This window comes from Triplophysa rosa, linkage group LG12, assembly GCF_024868665.1.
Source record: "Triplophysa rosa linkage group LG12, Trosa_1v2, whole genome shotgun sequence".
Taxonomy (NCBI): domain Eukaryota; kingdom Metazoa; phylum Chordata; class Actinopteri; order Cypriniformes; family Nemacheilidae; genus Triplophysa; species Triplophysa rosa.
Genome location: NC_079901.1, coordinates 24,201,277 through 24,219,009, shown reverse-complemented (window position 1 = coordinate 24,219,009; position 17,733 = coordinate 24,201,277). Strand labels below are relative to the sequence as shown.

General features: G+C 42.5%; 1 protein-coding gene across 7 annotated transcripts in view; it reads left to right on the top strand.

Annotated features, from left to right (window-relative positions):
• LOC130562385 (protein unc-13 homolog C) overlaps positions 1 to 17,733 on the top strand; it is a 118,931-nt gene that overhangs the window by 13,937 nt on the left and 87,261 nt on the right. For 4 of the 7 annotated variants that reach the window (XR_008963944.1, XM_057347304.1, XM_057347301.1 and 1 more), the window contains exons 1-2: positions 3,376 to 4,613; positions 10,102 to 13,609. Coding sequence is in view for 6 of the 7 variants with exons in the window: in XM_057347304.1 (XP_057203287.1) it covers positions 10,324 to 13,609 (3,286 nt within the window). In the remaining variant the exon portion in view is untranslated. Of the gene's footprint in view, positions 1 to 3,373; positions 4,614 to 10,101; positions 13,610 to 17,733 lie in introns of those variants that run through there. The other 3 variants (XM_057347300.1, XM_057347302.1, XM_057347303.1) reach the window with 3 other exon arrangements.

Here is a 17,733-nt window from a genome sequence, read left to right as displayed (position 1 = left end):
ATATGCGGTATCTTTCATATAAATATATATCAACGCAAGCTGGTGGTAATTCATACCTATTTTACAAAGTGTCTCATTCGTGTAAATTCCTATTTGCTACGATCTCATTGGTATGTTTCGCAATGATTTGACTTTGCCGTGCCGTTAGGTTTAGGGGCGGGGTTAGGGCAGCCATTTATCGTTGCTTTGCCACCTCGTGAAACTCGCGTTTTTAGCCAAATTAGCCTCTGCGGCTGTGATTTAAGGGTTTGGGGTGAGGTAAGGTGTTGGTTAGCCACCTCCTAAAATATGTACGACATCTTTTGATATCAGGGTTTAGATGTACATCCACACGCGGTCTGTGTATTAAAAGTCGTGCTGACTGACACGAAAAAATGTGTGTCTGTGAACACAAATCAAGAGATTCCTAATTTGGTGTCTATGCCTCAAGGTGCCTTGAGATTGGGTTGTTTGTGCAGATTGTATTGATGTAGAAGCTGAAGCGTGTGTCTCACTACACGTTTGTGTATCTAAAGTCACATTTTCCGCATCATTGTGTTGTTTTCTTTACAGTATTATGCTGTAAGCGTACGTGGTGAAGTCTCAGGTGTCTCATACCGTTTTGCTCTGCTGTGACCTTTAAAACTATAATTTTCTCAAATGTCATAGAGATGCTGGTGTTTCACACGCAGGCATGTTGAAAGTCGATGTGCTTTTCTTCCGTCTCAGTGACATTATGCAAAACAAGTTGCATAAGTTTTTCTGAAGCGTGAAATGTGGCAGCTGTTTGACAAGTCATATACCTCACAATATTGATTACCAGCAGATCGATGAGCTTTTATTCACACGTGGCATTCAAATTTTTGGTACAATCACAGGAGAACCCGCATTCACTGAAGACGAGAGAACGGGAAATGATCCAGAGCGATTGTCATTTAACACTCGACGACGCTCAATTCCCGTGCTGGTGAGCATCAATTGTGTTGCTTCAGGTAAGATCATTATTATAATCCTGAACACAGCGTTCATGATGAATTACCTTCAGTTCATTTTCATTTTCTGCAGCTGTAGAGACAGACCAGGGTTTATGGTGCCAGGCTTGTGATGTTTGATCTATGAGCGTAACACATATGTGCATGAATGCCCTGCGGTCATGTGGTGGGGATTTTACTGTGTGCTGTATGTAGGTCATGAAGAGATTCACTGTGAACACACAAAGTCCTCTATAGAGCTCAGATTCATGACCGGACGAGAGACAGAGGATGATTGATGCCTTATACGAGAGGAGAGAGATAACAAAACAGAACGAGAGAGACGGTGTAGATGAGTTTCACTTTTTCTATTGACAATTGTGAGAGTAAATACCCGATCGGTCTCTAAACAGCTGTTTATCTTAATTGGTTCGGCACGGTCTGATCTTTCGGTTTTTCTTTTGGAAAAGTTTTTTTCCTTCCAAACTTTCTCTTCTTTCTTTAAGGGCCTGTTCACACCAAAGACAAAAGGAAATTAAAAGGAAATCAACTGCTGATGAAAGGTTTGTTCACACCAAGTTATCAACAGCAGTCTTCTTCACATGTGTCTGGTATACCTGTCTGTTTCTTCAGCAAACAAAGAATATTATTGATGTAGAACACAAAACAACCCACAGCTCTGTTGTTTAATCTTTGGTGTGAATAGGTCCGTAATTCATTTAAAATAATACATTTAGCTTCCAAGCATTCTTCATAGGCTGTGTGTTTATATCCTTTGAATCAGTTTTCGAGTCAACGAATCAAAATTGGCCATGTTTTCTAATTTTACGTTTCTGGGATTTACTGAATGATTCAGTGAACATTGCAAAGAAACAAACTGCTATGATTGGCCTCTAAAACAACGTTCTTCATTGGCTGATATCATCAAACCCTCAAGTCCCGCCCTTCACTTTGTTCCCCATTAAAGGGACAGTTCACCCAATAATAAAAGCACTTTAATTATTTATTCACCCTCATGTGATTCAAAACCTGTATGTGACTCTCTCTTCAGTGGAACACGAAAGAAGATGTTTTGAGAAATGTCTCAGTGGTTTTGTGTTCATACAATGGAAGTCAATGGAGTGCAGTGTTATTTGGTTGCCAACATTCATTCAACATTCAACACAGAAGAAAGAAACTTTCGTGAGAGGTTTCAAATAATGAAAGAGTTTTCATTTTCGATTGAACAGTTTCTAAATATGGTGTTACATAATATGCCACAAAATGGTTCATGTTGACTTTTTGGCATTGAAGTCAAGTCATGTACAGCATTTTGAGAACAGGTTTAAACATTTAGACATTTAGATTCTTGATTAATTCTGCTTTATGAAACATTTACTCATCTGTAGACCAGGGGGCGACCAAGAGCCATGTTCGGCATCCCAATCTCTCTCTCTCTCTCTCTCTCTCAGTCTCCCTGTGGCTCTCTTTCTCACTCTCACACACCCTTTTTTTGTAGAAACAGTAAAAAAACAGCCTGAAATGTAGTGTGGCCAGCAGGCGAGGAAAATTAGCGTCTGTTTGTGGGATTACATGACACATTCCCTGTTTCCTGAGCGATGCTGAAATCATAATAAAAGCTCGGGGTGTAGCACGGTGGATAAATTAAGCGAGCGCGGCACTTAGCTCTAAACCAATCAGAATTGATAATCACATAGTACAAGGACACAGAGAGCACAAGGTTGTGAATGATCATACTCGTGTATTCATAGATTCATGCGATGAGCCATATATTATATACATACTGTACTGTAGGTTCACATTTATTATGTATGAATCATCAGTGTGTGATTACATTCATGTAAATTATCCAGTAGTCTCATTTGAATGGGTTGAAAGGTCTAATGAGACTTATTCTATAATGTAGTGTGTACCGTAGAGATTTTCTGCTGAAAGTGAGAGTGATGCTTGGGTTGTGATGCAGGGGGTCGCCATGCGGTTGTTTATATGTTTTTAATGCAATGCTGTGTGGTTTCACGGATGTTCTGTGTGGTTGCTAGGGTGTTCTGTGTGGTTTCTAGGGCGCTGATATTTGGTCTCGGTGGTTGTTGTCATATTCAGGGCAGATGCCAAAGCGTTTTCGGCGGATAGGGCATTGAAAGAATGTTCTAGGTGGTGGTCAAAGTCAAGAGCTCACCTTCAACTCTCCATACTAACCTGCTCTAGGGCTGTCACAATATCACACTGCACAAGTATTGTATTTCACAATAATGATTTACAAATATCTATAGAATGATGCTATCCGTTAAATGAATCTAGAATTTTGCTTATTTTGTGTCATAAATTAGAAGACAACATGTAAAAAACAGGTGCAAAACCTGTTAAATATGAATTATTTATGATATGTGTAGTACTGACAAGATATCATAATTTCAGGTGTTAATATCACGGTTATCGCGATATATTGTTGCGTGGCTCAGGGCCCTCTGGCAAAGATTTTTTTGCCTAGTTTATACTTTGTCTGTCAAAAATGTTTGAATTTGGCATTAGTGGTTTAAACAAACCCATAGTACAGCAATGAATACAGAGATGCTCACCCCCAAAACACCATTAACTGGAAAATATACGAGAGGTTGAGAGTAAGAGGGATATAGATTCTTACAAGGGTTTAAAGCTGCAAGCCAATCTTAGATTCTGTCTCTCACAAACACGCACACACACGCACTTGTCTGGTTTATTTTCTCTGTGGGGACCGTCCATAGCCGTAATGTTTTTTATACTGTACAAACTATTCTATCCCCTACCCCTAAACCTAAACCTAAAGATCATAGAAAACATTTTGCATTTTTAGATTTAAAAAAAATATTGTTCTGTACAATTTATAAGCTTTTGTGCCCATGAGGACCTCAATTTTGGTCCCCACGGTGACACGAGTCCCCATGTGTTGGTGTGTATTCAGGTTTAGGTCCCCACCGGGATATACAAACATGAACGCAGTCACACACACGCACGCACACGCACACACACGCACACACACTGCCTCCCTCCCTCCTGCTGTCTCTCTCATCCTTTCACATCCTCCCCTCTTACTCTCCCTCCCTCTCCCTCTCTCTCTCTCTCTCTCTCGTCACGTGTGCATCTCTGTGAATCGCAGGAACGTCTTTGTGCATTTCTTTTTGTGTGAGACAGAGAGGCTCGGCGCTGCTCTCTTCCAAGGGCTCCTCACACACTCTCTCTCTATCTCTCTCTCTCTCTCTCTCTCTCCCCTACACAGGCGATCAGTCTGCTCGCATCCACACACACAGGCTTCCTGTGCAGCCAGACAGGAGGGCTTCCGCCATCCCAGACGCTGTCTGCTGCTCAGCCGAGCGTCGCCGCCTCCGTCTGGGAAGAGGGATTTTATCCAGGGTCCTTCAGCATGCGCCCACCAAGCCAGGCATCATCCCAAGGTTGAGCAGAGCGCGACCGCTGCATCGGGACGTAGGGAGGAATGGATCGCGGGGAACGGGAGGGCAGGACGTGGAGCTGAGGTTCCGTCGTCCGGAGGCTTCTCCGCACGCGTTCTATTTTCAGAGGATGCTGTCTGCTTCACGGCAGGACGTTTAAGAGTTTCCTTGACGCTTCTGCGGCTCCAACGCTGTAGTGGATGGAATGTGCATGCTGTAGGAGAGGGTTGGCATTCAGGTATGTAGTTCACTCTGCATCTCTCTAAGTTAAGCTGTTGCATCTGAAGCCTGATGGATGTTATCTGAAATTGGAGCGTTGCGATAGAACCAGTCATGCAGTTTATTTGCAATTTGTGTATTCACGCTGCATTGTGCATACATGCGTTGATGCATGCATACATTCTCAGTTTTGATTGCTGATCAATATTTGACCCGTTGTATTGCATGCCATTATACTTTGTGATGGTCGAGGAGGGGGGCGTCCGATGCTTTCAGCCCGTTGACCCTTTTACCATCTCTTAACATCTGGTTGCATGATGATTGAAGCGCTCGCTGGATTAGCGTCGAGAGAGCTTTCTGATTCCCACGGCTCGCAGGATTCTCCGATCTGTCGCATTTCTCAGCTGGAGCTTGCACTGACAACATGCACACAGAGCATTTGATGCATCGCCACACACGCATCGGCATGTGTTTAATGCACGCGTGCATGCGTGTGTCCTCACACGAAGATATCCATATTCACATTTTTTGGCCGTTATTTTGTCTTTCTTTGATGATAGACGGCAATCGTCGGGTTTAAATGAATCTGTGATGCGTGTTGATCTGTGCATGTTGAGTTTTCTCAGAGCAATGACCGAATGTAAGATGAGCAATGGGTTGTAATTGTGTTAGTGGGTGGGGCTCCCTCTCTCTCTTTCTGTCTCTCGTCCACTCTCGGTATCTTAAATATGCATCGAGAAAAGGCTGGGGTTGTCTAAGGAGTGTCGTAAGGGGTCACGACCCCTGTGTCTGCAATGGATTGATAATCCATGCCTCTTCTGCATATCAGATTCCCTTCAGGGCGAGCGAGAGAGAGAGAGTGAGAGAGATGGGCTAATGAGCTTTATGTTTATTTGAGGCATTGCACAACAATCTGTCCAGCGCAATCATTTGGAGCAGCTAAAGAATAAGTGAACTAAACTACTGTCTGTCTGAAAATATGAAACTTCTTCAGTTTTATGATAATGCACATTTCTCACAAGGTGTTTTCACACTGAAGCTGGTTAGATTGGTTGATATAAATATTGCTTAGATGGCTTATTATTTGTATTTATTATTTGACATTTGTACATATACTGTAGTCTAACACTCCTCATAGCTGCTTTAGTCTGAAGAAAATGCCTTTAGAGACCCCTAACACAAGAGCACTTGAGAGTAAATCTATAAGAAGAAATACTTAAGTCTTGGGCCGTCTCCAGTCAAAATTGGCATCCGTCCATTTATATTATGAAATGAATCTGAATACTTTTGTTCCAGGCCAGTTTTGAAAACCAAAGTGGTGGTTTTCAATTAATGTGGCTGCGTTTTACTGCTCAGTCATAGCTCCCCTGACACTTAAAGAGACAGTTCACCCAAAATAAATATTATTTTTAATAATATTTATTATTAAAAGTTTTTAATGCACTGATGAAATGTCTAAGTGGTTGTCTCGGTGTTGTTTCATTAGAAATCATTTATTCCTCCTCATGTGGTTGTAAATATATCAGAAGATATTTTGAGAAATGTCTAAGTGGTTGTCTCGGTGTTGTTTCATTAGAAAAAAAATCAAAATATCTTCTTTTGTGTTCTGCTGAAGAAAGAAACTCAAACAGGTTTGGATTGACATACAGTATGATGAAAGAATTTTTGGTTTAACAATCCCTTTACATTTTTAAGAACAAAATTTACATTGAATGTATGACCATCTTCAGCATTGCAATTAATGCAACAATTGGCAAAAGTAAAAGTTATCCACCTGTGATGTTACTGTAACCAGATTGAATTGGTATCTGGTGTTTAATTTTCAGTAGATTTAGATGTGTAGTGCCGTAATAGTTTAAAGAAGAGACTTTACGTAAGTGTTAATCACAAAAGAGCTGATAAATGAGAAAGTAAGTGTGTTCCGGTCCAAGTATTTGTTTCCTCAGACTGAACTTTGTGAGTAGACAACGGAAATGAACTTGACAAATGCCATTCGTTTTAAAGTATTTATCATTGTCTAGTAAACAGCTTTCTGGCAATTGATCGGATTGAAAGTGTCAAACAGACCAACGAAAATGTCCTTATATACGTAGTAAATCTGTGGTCATGAGACCCTTATGTTTGACTGATGTGATGTTTTTTCATAAAGCAGAGATGCCGATGATTATTTGTGAATGTTTCATGCCAACATTATTAGATTTTATTATAAATTATAAAATGCTAATATTACTAATTTGTTGCCTATAGTTGACTTATTTTCCAGTTTGTAGTGAAATCGACTTGACCCAGTTTAGTTGATTTTAAATCTTAAATCTTGTATTCGGATTGCATTTATACATTCAGATAAACTCTAAAAAAACATAATAATTATGTTGCCAACGTATACATTTTAGTTTAACCAATGACTTTTCAATTTTGTCCCAAAAATGACTTTTTAATTCAGCCGTTTGAGCTCTGCCAACTGACTGACTGAATCATTTGTCAGAGTATGGTTTTAGGACTATTAAGAAACCACTAATGAGTATTTTAGGGTAAAATAAAAATCATGTCACAGTGTAAGGTCCAACAAATAATCTTAATCTTTTCTTTTGATTTAAGGGTGAAAAATTACCTGGACATTCAGCCAGATACAGATGAAAGTTGAGCACTGCTCATAAAATACATGTGCTTTCATTATGAATATATGCAGAGACAGCCCATGTTTGTTTTTGTTTTATTTCATCAGTGCATTAAAAACAGCTTGAGAGAGAGAGAGAGGTCTGTACAAATCAAGGTGTCTGACTAAGACCAACACATCTGTCAACAACCTTATCAGATTTACTGAACACACTCACAAACTGGCTGTTGCCAATAATTCATAACCCAGAATTCTCACAGATTATTGTGTGTGTGTTTAGCAGTTGTGAGAATGTTCTAGGTGCCCGCAGACACGCGTCTCTATAATCTGGTTTTAGCTCTGTTTTTTTGGCATGAGTCTATATGATTTCCATATTTTATTGTCTGATGGGTGAGAGTAACGTGTCAGAGGATTTGAAGAACCTTCAGCAAACACCACTATACACACATATGCTGACCTTTCTCTATTTCTTAGGCCAGTATAATTTGTTAGTCCCACATTAACCATCTAATTAGACTCAATGAGGCCCTGCAGTGCAGTAATGCGAAATGACTTCATTCATCATCTTTTCCCATCATTTATAAATAACACATGAGGTCTCAGGCAAAACCATTCACGCCTGAATTATTGATTTTCAAATGTATTCTTCTATTACAAAATATAGACATTTGTGCCCTTTACATCCGAGTGCATTGTTCGGGTTAATGATCGTGATTGTGTTTTCTAGTGTTTGAATTTCAGTTGTTATTAGTATGCAGGCTGTGTCTTTGTATCATGGGATATTACACATGTCAAATTACCAGAGACTGAATTAATCCAGAGATCAGCTGACCTTCTGAATGAACTCTTAATCCTGCTCATGAGGACCAACAGCAATGCACATTCTATTCTATTCTATTCTATTCTATTCTATTCTATTCTATTCTATTCTATTCTATTCTATTCTAGTCTAGTCTAGTCTAGTCTAGTCTAGTCTATTGCTTCCATTGTTTACCTCATTTGTAAATCACTTTGGATAAAAGCGTCTGCTAAATGATTATATATAAATGTAAATGTCACACCCAGTTCAGTTCATGAATCTCTCTGATAATGAACTCATAATTTAAAAAGGAATGGTTCACTCAAAAATGTAATTTCTCATGTTATTTCAAACCTGTTTGACTTTCTGATGCAGAACCCAAAAGAAGTTATTTTGAAGAATGTTGGTTACCAAACAACACTGAACCCCATTGACTTCCATTGTATGAACCCAAAACCACATTTCACAAAATATCTTCTTGTTTGTTCCGCTGAAGAAAGACTCACATACAGGTTTGGAACAACACACGGGTGTGTAAGGTTGTTATTGTTAACATTATCTGACTCTAAAAGATAAAAAGGAAAACCTTGTTGAATGATATTATTTGTATTTGATTATTATACGTGATAATAATCATGCATTTTGGGTCAATGTTTAATTCTTCTGCCTTATTCAGAATTACACTCGTTCATCCGAGTCTCGGTGTCGCTTAGAGTCTCGTGCCGGCCGTTATACGCGGATCTCACGGTCACAAACTCGTCAGTCTTGGTCACTGCCAGAGGTTCTATGACTAGTAATGCTCAGATGGTCATCCGTATACAGCTCATTGCTGAAACATTATTTTTATCTAGTCCCCTTAGACTATGAAAACTTATTTAATAATGATAAGCAATGATGATTTCTAACCAGGTCATGACCACTCCATAGAGATAAATAGAGCAATCTTACTTTGTCTGATGGTAGCTTTATATAACCATGCCATAGTTTCCTATGTACACTTTGAAATGATACCAAATACCAAACATGCATATGAAGATTCTTTGTTCTTATAAGATATGGTGTTTGTCAAATCCAGTTCATTGGTGAGCTTTGAAGTGCTCTGAGTTGAGTTGGAGAGAAAGAGGAGAGGGGAAGAAGAGAACAGATGTGAATGTGTGAGTTTGCAATCATCGTTCATTGTTGTATGCTATCTGAGAATGAGATGCAAACCCTGTGTGGAGTTCATTGTATTGAGTAAAGCTCTGTGTTTCTCAGGATGTGGTGCCCTTTAGGTGTGGACACCTTGGCACCGGCCTTACATGTGATTGACTTTATGAGTGAACTATACCTTTAAATCAGGTGTGTTAGTGGTTCCCAACCCTGGTCCTCGGCCCCCCCTAGAATGTTTTAGATGTCACCCTATATAAAACACCTGTATCTACTCGGCAGACCTGCTCCGAATGTTGGTTAGTGTGTTAATTAATCTCTCTAATTAGCACACTAACCAGCTGATGATTTGAATCAGGTGTTCTATATAGGGAGACATCTAAAACCTTCTGGGAGGGGGGGCCCGAGGTCGAGGGTTGGGAACCACTGAAGGGAAATATTAAATGTTGCGTGCTCTGGGTCTGAAGTCTGTGGACATATCCAGCAGGATTTCAAGCAAGACATTTTAAAGACAAACCAAAAGATGTCTTGAGGAATTCAGTATAAACACACAAGTGATTTATCATGATACGGCTAGGTGCCTCATTCTTATTTTTAATCTTGTATTTTATACATAAGTTTGTATAGAAGTGTAAACACATTTAGCCTACTACTGATTTTGACAGTCTGAAAAACAATACATTGTTACCCTCCAATCTTTTCTTCTTTGATCTATTTCTGAATAAGAAGCTTCCCATAATAGTGACAGAATGTGACACGTTGAGCTCAGAGTTGACAGCCAAATGAGAAGCTGCTAATGAAATGGGTCCTCTAACACAAAGGGACTTTCTTCTATGATTCATAATTGAACGTATGCAGTGTAACATTTAATCTAATGCATTGTATGAGCATGTTGGCTGTGAATTTTTTTAATTATTGAAACTCTGTTTCTTTCTTCTCCTGCAGAGACATGAAGCCCTTGAACCTGCGGATGTGCAGTGATTTTTGCTTGGCACAGCTGCATCTGAGGTCACCTCTTCTCTAGACCCTCTCACACCTCAGGGTTGACTTTCAGAACTCTAAAGTGTTTGCGTGCTTCCGTTTCAGCACCACTGGAGTTAACTGGCAAACTGGTCTAGTTTTGCGTCGCAGCATCCGGGGTGCACAGCTGCAGAAATATTGCCCTCCATGGTTTCTGCCCGTTTCAGAAAGCTGTCGTCTTACATCGTAAAGATTTGCAAAGGAATGTTTACAAAGAAACTGGCAAATACCACGAAGAAGAAAGAGAGCCGCGAAAACAAAAAAGAACCTAAAACGTCCCCTGTGCTGCACGCACGGAACCCAACGTTGTCAACCACGTTGAAAAGCACAGTCAAAAAGATCTCCAAATGTTCGTCGGCACGCAATTTGTCTCTTGAGGAGGACGATGGAAAAAACGACTGTTCCTCTCTCTCGCCGACATTTAGTTACCGTGTAGCAATTTCAAACGGACTGCCAAAAAATGCCCTGTTTCTGAACAATAATGAAATTCATGAAATCTTGTCGATTGATAGCAATTACTCTGACTCTCTAAATGAGGTAAAACTTGTCCATAGATTCGATGAACAAAAAGCTTATACAATGCCCGTAAGAAGGAACAGGAAGAGTTTGATTAGTTTGGCGCCCTCTGATGGCAGCTCAGAGGGGGAGCGGGGAGAGCGTAGCAGTCTCCACACCCTTCGACTGGGCGCTCTGAAAAAGCTGAGGAAATGGAAGAAGAGCCAAGAATGTGTGTCTTCAGATTCAGAAGCTAGCACCTGGAGAAAGACCCTTGGCATCAGAAGCAAATCTCTGGACCGGGCTGGGCGGCACCACAAAACCACTACCCTAGAGCCAGGATCAAGCTCTACGGGGTGTATCAATCAGACTCAGGATGTGATGGAAATGATCTTTAAAGAACTTCAGGGAATCAGTCAGATCGAGTCTGAGCTCTCAGAACTGCGAGGACACGTCAACGCTCTCAAAAGCTCCATCGACGAGATTTCCAGCAGCGTCGAGGTGGTGCAGAGTGAAATCGAGCAGCTGCGCTCGGGATTTGTTCAGTCTAGACGTGAGACTCGAGACATCCACGACTACATCAGACAGATTAGCCAACAGACCAACAAAGCTACTCTGAAATTCCTAAACGTGCCTGAGGAGAAGTGTGAAAAGACTGAAGAGCTTATTTTTCAGATTCTGAAAGAAAAAATGGGTTTCGCTGATGCACGCAAAACATTTAAAATTGAACTCGCCCATCGACTGGGGCAACAAAGAGAATGTTACAATGCTAAACCTCGCCCAATTATAGTTATTTTTTCAAGCCCCCAAGACAGGGATTTAGTTTTGAAAAAGTGTTATAAACTAAAAGGGACAGGCATATCGATCTCCACTGACAGTCTGGCACATGACTCGAGAGAAAGGAAAGATAAGGCGATCGCCTCTTCTCAGACATACGAAAGTATGGACATCAAGATTTCAGCCAAAGACAAGGCTGAAAGTGATGACTGGGACTCCATGGAAAGTGACAAAGAGCTAGATGAATTAAATAAGAACAAATATGCAATTGTGTCCAAACCACCTCCAAAAAGTAAATCGGACAAGAAAAAGTCTCACGATCACCGAAGGCTGGCCGAGGACACTCCGTACTCCGTGCACTACGCTGATAATCCACCCTACGATGACACAGACAAGCAAAGCAAGTCCTACTATTCAGACATAACATCTGGGTGGCTTTCTCAGAGCGACTACTCCACTCCCAAACTCAGTCGGTCTGAGTCGGACTGTTCTAAACTTTGCCAGTCATACTCGGAGGACTTCTCAGAGAGTCAGTACTTCACCAGAGTCAACGGGTGCTCCCTGCTCTCCTCCTCCGATCAGGAACTTTGGCAACGGAAGCAAGAAGACATGGCATCGTCCTGGTATGCTAGCCCTCCCAGTCAAACCCAAGAACGACCGTATGTGGAACATAATGAAGTTGAAACCACCGAGACTATCGACAGCGGTGTGAGTAATGGTCTGGTTTGTATATCAGGGGACAGGAGCCATTACAGTGGCTCTCAACTCTCTCTGCAGGGTGACCTCTCACCTTGGAAAGATTGGCATCACCTTGAGCAAGGTGCTGATTCAGGTTTGGATGCTTCTACTGAACAGAACATAATCTCTGAGATCAGCAGCCCTTTTGACCCTGCAGCCAACCCTGGTTTTCCTGAGAAAATTACTAAATGCCTTGAGGTTGATTTGCAATTTGAAGGTGAGACCTTTTTTACTCTTGATAGCACTCCTGAGACGGGTCAAGACCAAGATATAGACGTAGAACATGAGCTTGCTCTAGAACCTGAGCTAGAGTTAGAAGCAGAGCTAGAGCCAGAACCAGATCTAGGACCTGAACCTGAAGAAATCGCACAGTCTGAACCTGAGCCAGAACCAGAGGTTATCGTCGAACCCATAGCAAAACTAGTACCCGTAACTGTGGCTGAACCACAACCCGAAAAGAAGCCAAAAACTAAGAAAATCACAGCCAAACCTGAATCCGCCCCACAAACACTAAAACGACAAGAGGTCAATGTTAACCACCTCCAGCAGAACCAGAAATCCTCATCCATGTACCGTAGCCAGAGTGAGATCGGAAATGAGAAAGTGGAGGAGGTCCCTAAATCCTGGAGCAGCAGGCTTAGCATAGACCTCAATGAAAAAACCTTCAGCTTTGGAGGATTTGGATCCACCCTGCAGAGAGCTAAATCAGCTTTAGATTTCGTGTGGAACAAAGGTCCCCAAAGCACCAGTGCCCCGGCCGAAGAACCAAGCAACACTTCCTTCATGGGCAGGTTCAGAACGGTGTCCCAGTCTACAGCCAACAGCTCAAGCACAACCATTGACTCTGACGTCTACACAGAACCCTTCTATTACAAGGCTGGGGATGAAGATCAGGCTTCTGAGCAACCCGTGGACAGTGAGACTCATTACGTGGAGGTGATGGAGCAGGTTCTAGCTAATCTGGAGAACAGAACCAACGCCAACGAGGCTGAGGAGCAGTGTCAAGAAGAAGAGTATGATGTCTCGCAGGAATATGACATCTCCCAAGAAGGTAACCCTGTGCTGGAATACGACTGTAGCCTCGATGAGGAATACAGTGAGGAGTATGAGGACAATCCGTTGACTGAGGATACAGCCGAGTATGAAGTGAGTATGGCGGAGTATGTTGAGGATGCTGAAGAGCAGGAGGCAGAGCCTGAGGAACAAGAGGGGAGTAAAGAGGAGGCGAAGGAAACGACAGAAACAAAGGGAGCTGATGAGTTGAAGGAGATGGTCGGACAAGAGGATGAGAACAAAAATGTTACAGAGGTTCCAGTGCAGGAAACTCCAGCCAAGAAAAGGATCCGGCCCACATTTAAAGAAGCAGCGTTGAGGGCCTACAGAAAACAGATGGCTGAACTGGAACAGCAGATCTTGGCAGGAGGTAAAAAAAACTTTGTGTTATAGCTGTAAGGAATTGATCACATGCAAAGATAAATGTGACAATTGGTCAATGGTTAATATTTTGTCAATTTGTTTCTAACAGAATTTTTGATTAAGGCTTGATGGTGAGACAGTGTATTAGTCAGTTTCCCATAGATGATGTTAATTCAGGGTTTAGCTTCTGTAACCTCAGACTCATGTGGGCTGCTTTGAAGGGCAACTGTGATTGCCAGTATTTGATGTTGACTCGTTAGAACCCCCTATTGATTTTGGGTGTGTGCATTGATGTGCACATGCGTGTGTGTATTTTTGTCTGTATCTGTTTGATTTTGTGTGTGTGAGTACATGTACAGTATGTGTGGCTCTGTGTGTGCATGTTTTTGTGTATGTAAGGGTGTGTGGGCACATGTACAGTATGTGTGTGCATGTGCACATAAATGTGTGTTTGTGCATGTGCACTTGAATGTGTGTGCGCGTGTGTGTATGTATGTGCATCTGAATGTGGGTGTGTTTGTGCATGTGCACTGTCTTGAATGTGTGTGTGTGTGTGTGTGTGCGCATGTGTTTGTGTATGTGCATCTGAATGTGTGTGTGTTTGTGCATGTGCACTTGAATGTGTGTGCGTGTGCGCGTGCGCGTGCGTGTGTGTATGTATGTGCATCTGAATGTGGGTGTGTTTGTGCATGTGCACTTGCGTGTGTGTGTGCGCGTGTGTGTATGTATGTGCATCTGAATGTGTGTGTGTTTGTGCATGTGCACTTGAATGTGTGTGTGTGCGTGTGTGTATGTGCGTCTGAATGTGGGTGTGTTTGTGCATGTGCACTTGAATATGTGTGTGTGTGTGTGTGCGTGTGTGTATGTGCATATGAATGTGTGTGTGTTTGTGCATGTGCACTTGAATGTGTGTGTGTGTGTGCGCGTGTGTGTATGTGCATCTGAATGTGGGTGTGTTTGTGCATGTGCACTTGAATGTGTGTGTGTGTGTGTGCGTGTGTGTATGTGCATCTGAATGTGGGTGTGTTTGTGCATGTGCACTTGAATGTGTGTGTGTGTGTGTGCGTGTGTGTATGTGCATCTGAATGTGGGTGTGTTTGTGCATGTGCACTTGAATGTGTGTTGTTGTGTGTGCTATGTCTGTTGTGATTGTGTGTGCGTGTGTGATGTGCATGTACAGTATGTGTGTGTCTCGGTGTGCATGTGTGTGTATGTAGGGTGTGTGGCATGTAGCAGTATGTGTGTGCATGTGTTACGTGTGTGTTGTGCATGTGCATTTCTGGTCTTGTCAATGATTGATGTGTGTGTGTGTGTGTGGTTGTGTATGTGCATCTGAATGTGGGTGTGTTTGTGCATGTGCACTTGAATGTGTGTGTGGTGTGGTGTGCGTGTGTGTATGTGCATCTGAATGTGGGTGTGTTTGTGCATGTGCACTTAGTGAATGTGTGTCGTGAGTGTGTGTGCATGTGTGGTATGTTGCATCTGAATGTGCACGGTGTGTTTGTTGCATGTGCACTTGAATGTGTGTGTGGTGTGTGTGCGTGTGTGTATGTGCATCTGAATGTGGGTGTGTTTGTGCATGTGCACTTGAATGTGTGTGTGTGTGTGTGCGTGTGTGTATGTGTAGTGCATCTGAATGTGGGTGTGTTTGTTGCATGTGCACTTGAATAGTGTCAGTGGTGTTGAATGTGTTGTTTGTTGCGTGTGTGTGTGTACTGATGTGCGTGCTGAATATGTGGCGCGTGTTTGTGCATGGTGTTGCCTGTGGCACTTGAATGTACTGTGTGTGTGCTGTGCACATGTGGTGTATGCACGGGCATATGACATCGTGCACTTGTGTGTGTGTGTGCCGCTGTGCTGCCTAGTGCATCTGAATGTGTGGTGTATGTGGCAATGTCACGCATATGTGGTGCTGTGGTGCGTGCGTGTGTTGTATGTCGCATCACTTGAATGGTGGGTGTTCGTTTGTGCCATGTGCACGATGAATCGGTGTGTGTTGTGTCGTGCGTGTGTGTATGTGCATTCTGAATGGTGGGTGGTGTCTTGTGCGATAGTGGAGCGATGTGCTGGTGTGTGATGTGCGTCTGTGTGTGTATGTGCATCCTCGAATGTGTGGGTCGTGTTTGGCATCGTGCACGCTTGAATGTGTGTGTGTGTGTGTTGTATGCCTGTGCGTGTGCCCCAATTATGTTGCACTGAATGGTGTGTGCGTGTTGTTTGGCACTGGTGCAATGTGTTGTGTGTATGTGCTCATCTGAATGTGGGTGTGTTTGTGCATGCGTATGTGTGTATCGTCATGTGTAATGTGCGTGTGTTTGTGCATGTGCACTCTGAATGTGTGTAGTGTGCCACGTGCTGGTGTGTATGTGCATCTGAATGTGGGTGTGTGTGTGCGTGCGTGGCGTACTGTGAATGTGTGTATTGTGAAGGTGGTTGGTGTGGCGTGCGGTTGTTGAGTCATCTAAATGTGGTGTGTTGTGCTGTGCACTGATCTGAATTGTAAGTGACGTCTGTGAGTGGTAATGTGTTTGTTGTATGTGCAATCTGAATGTGTGGTGTTTGCTGCATGTGCACTTGAATGATGTCCGTGTGTGCGCGCACGTCACGCACGTCGTATGTGTACGTGCACATAGCATGTGTGTGTGTTGCTGTGTGTGTGTGTGTGTTGTTGTGTAAAGTGCACTTGAATGTGTTTGTGCGTGTGCGGCGTGGTGTTGTGTGTATGTGCATCGGAATGTGTGTGTGTGCATCTAAGTATGTGTGTGTGTGTGTGTGTGTGTGTACTTGAAAGTGTGCTTTCGCTGTGTGCTTGTCGTGTGCATGGGTGTCGCGTCTGGCATATGAAATGATGTGTGTGTGTGTGTGTGGCGTGTCTATTGGCACAGAGATTGAGAATCGAGCTGTATTTACATTTCCCACTATTCATCTATTGAGAGCAATTAGCCATTCATTAATGATGCGTGTTATATTAAACAGATTGTAAATTGAATATGTGATTCCATGTACCTAGGCGCACTATTTTTTAACAGCATGCGACTGTGCAGGTTTGTGCATGTGCACTTGAATGTGTGTGTGTGTGTGTGCGTGTGTGTATGTGCATCTGAATGTGGGTGTGTTTGTGCATGTGCACTTGAATGTGTGTGTGTGTGTGTGCGTGTGTGTATGTGCATCTGAATGTGGGTGTGTTTGTGCATGTGCACTTGAATGTGTGTGTGTGTATGTATGTGCAACTGAATGTGGGTGTGTTTGTGCATGTGCACTTGAATGCGTGTGTGTGTGTGTGTGCACGTGCGTGTGTGTATGTGCATCTGAATGTGGGTGTGTTTGTGCATGTGCACTTCAATGTGTGTGTGTGTATGTATGTGCATCTGAATGTGGGTGTGTTTGTGCATGTGCACTTGAATGCGTGTGTGTGTGTGTGTGTGTGTGCGTGCGCGTGCGTGTGTGTATGTATGTATGTTCATCTAAATGTGGGTGTGTTTGTGCATGTGCACTGTCTTGAATGTGTGAGTGTGCGCGCGTGTGTTTGTGTATGTGCATCTGAATGTGTGTGTGTTTGTGCATGTGCACTTGAATGTGTGTGTGTGTGCGCACGCACGCACGTGTTTGTGTACGTGCACATACATGTGTGTGTGTGTGTGTGTGTGTGTGTGTGTGTGTGTGTAAATGTGCACTTGAATGTGTGTGTGCGTGTGCGCGCGTGTGTTTGTGTATGTGCATCGGAATGTGTGTGTGTGCACATAAGTATGTGTGTGTGTGTGTGTGTGTGTGTACTTGAAAGTGTTTTTGTGTGTGTGTGTGTGCATGTGTGCATGCCTGTGCATATGAAATGAATGTGTGTGTGTGTGTGTGTAACAGGTGTCCATTGGCACAGAGATTAGAATAGAGTGTATTTCACATTTAATGACCTTCATTAACCTCATAGAGACCAATTAGCCAGTTCATTAATGATGCTGTTATATTCAAACAGATTTTAAATGAAAATGTGATCTCAAATGCCATTTTGGGCGAACTATTCTTTTAAACAGCAAACGTTGAGCAGGTTTGGCATGTTGTTTAATGAATGGTAGTAGAGTAAGAATGCATTTGATTCTCGCACCTGTCATAATGTCAGTGTACTTATGAAAACAG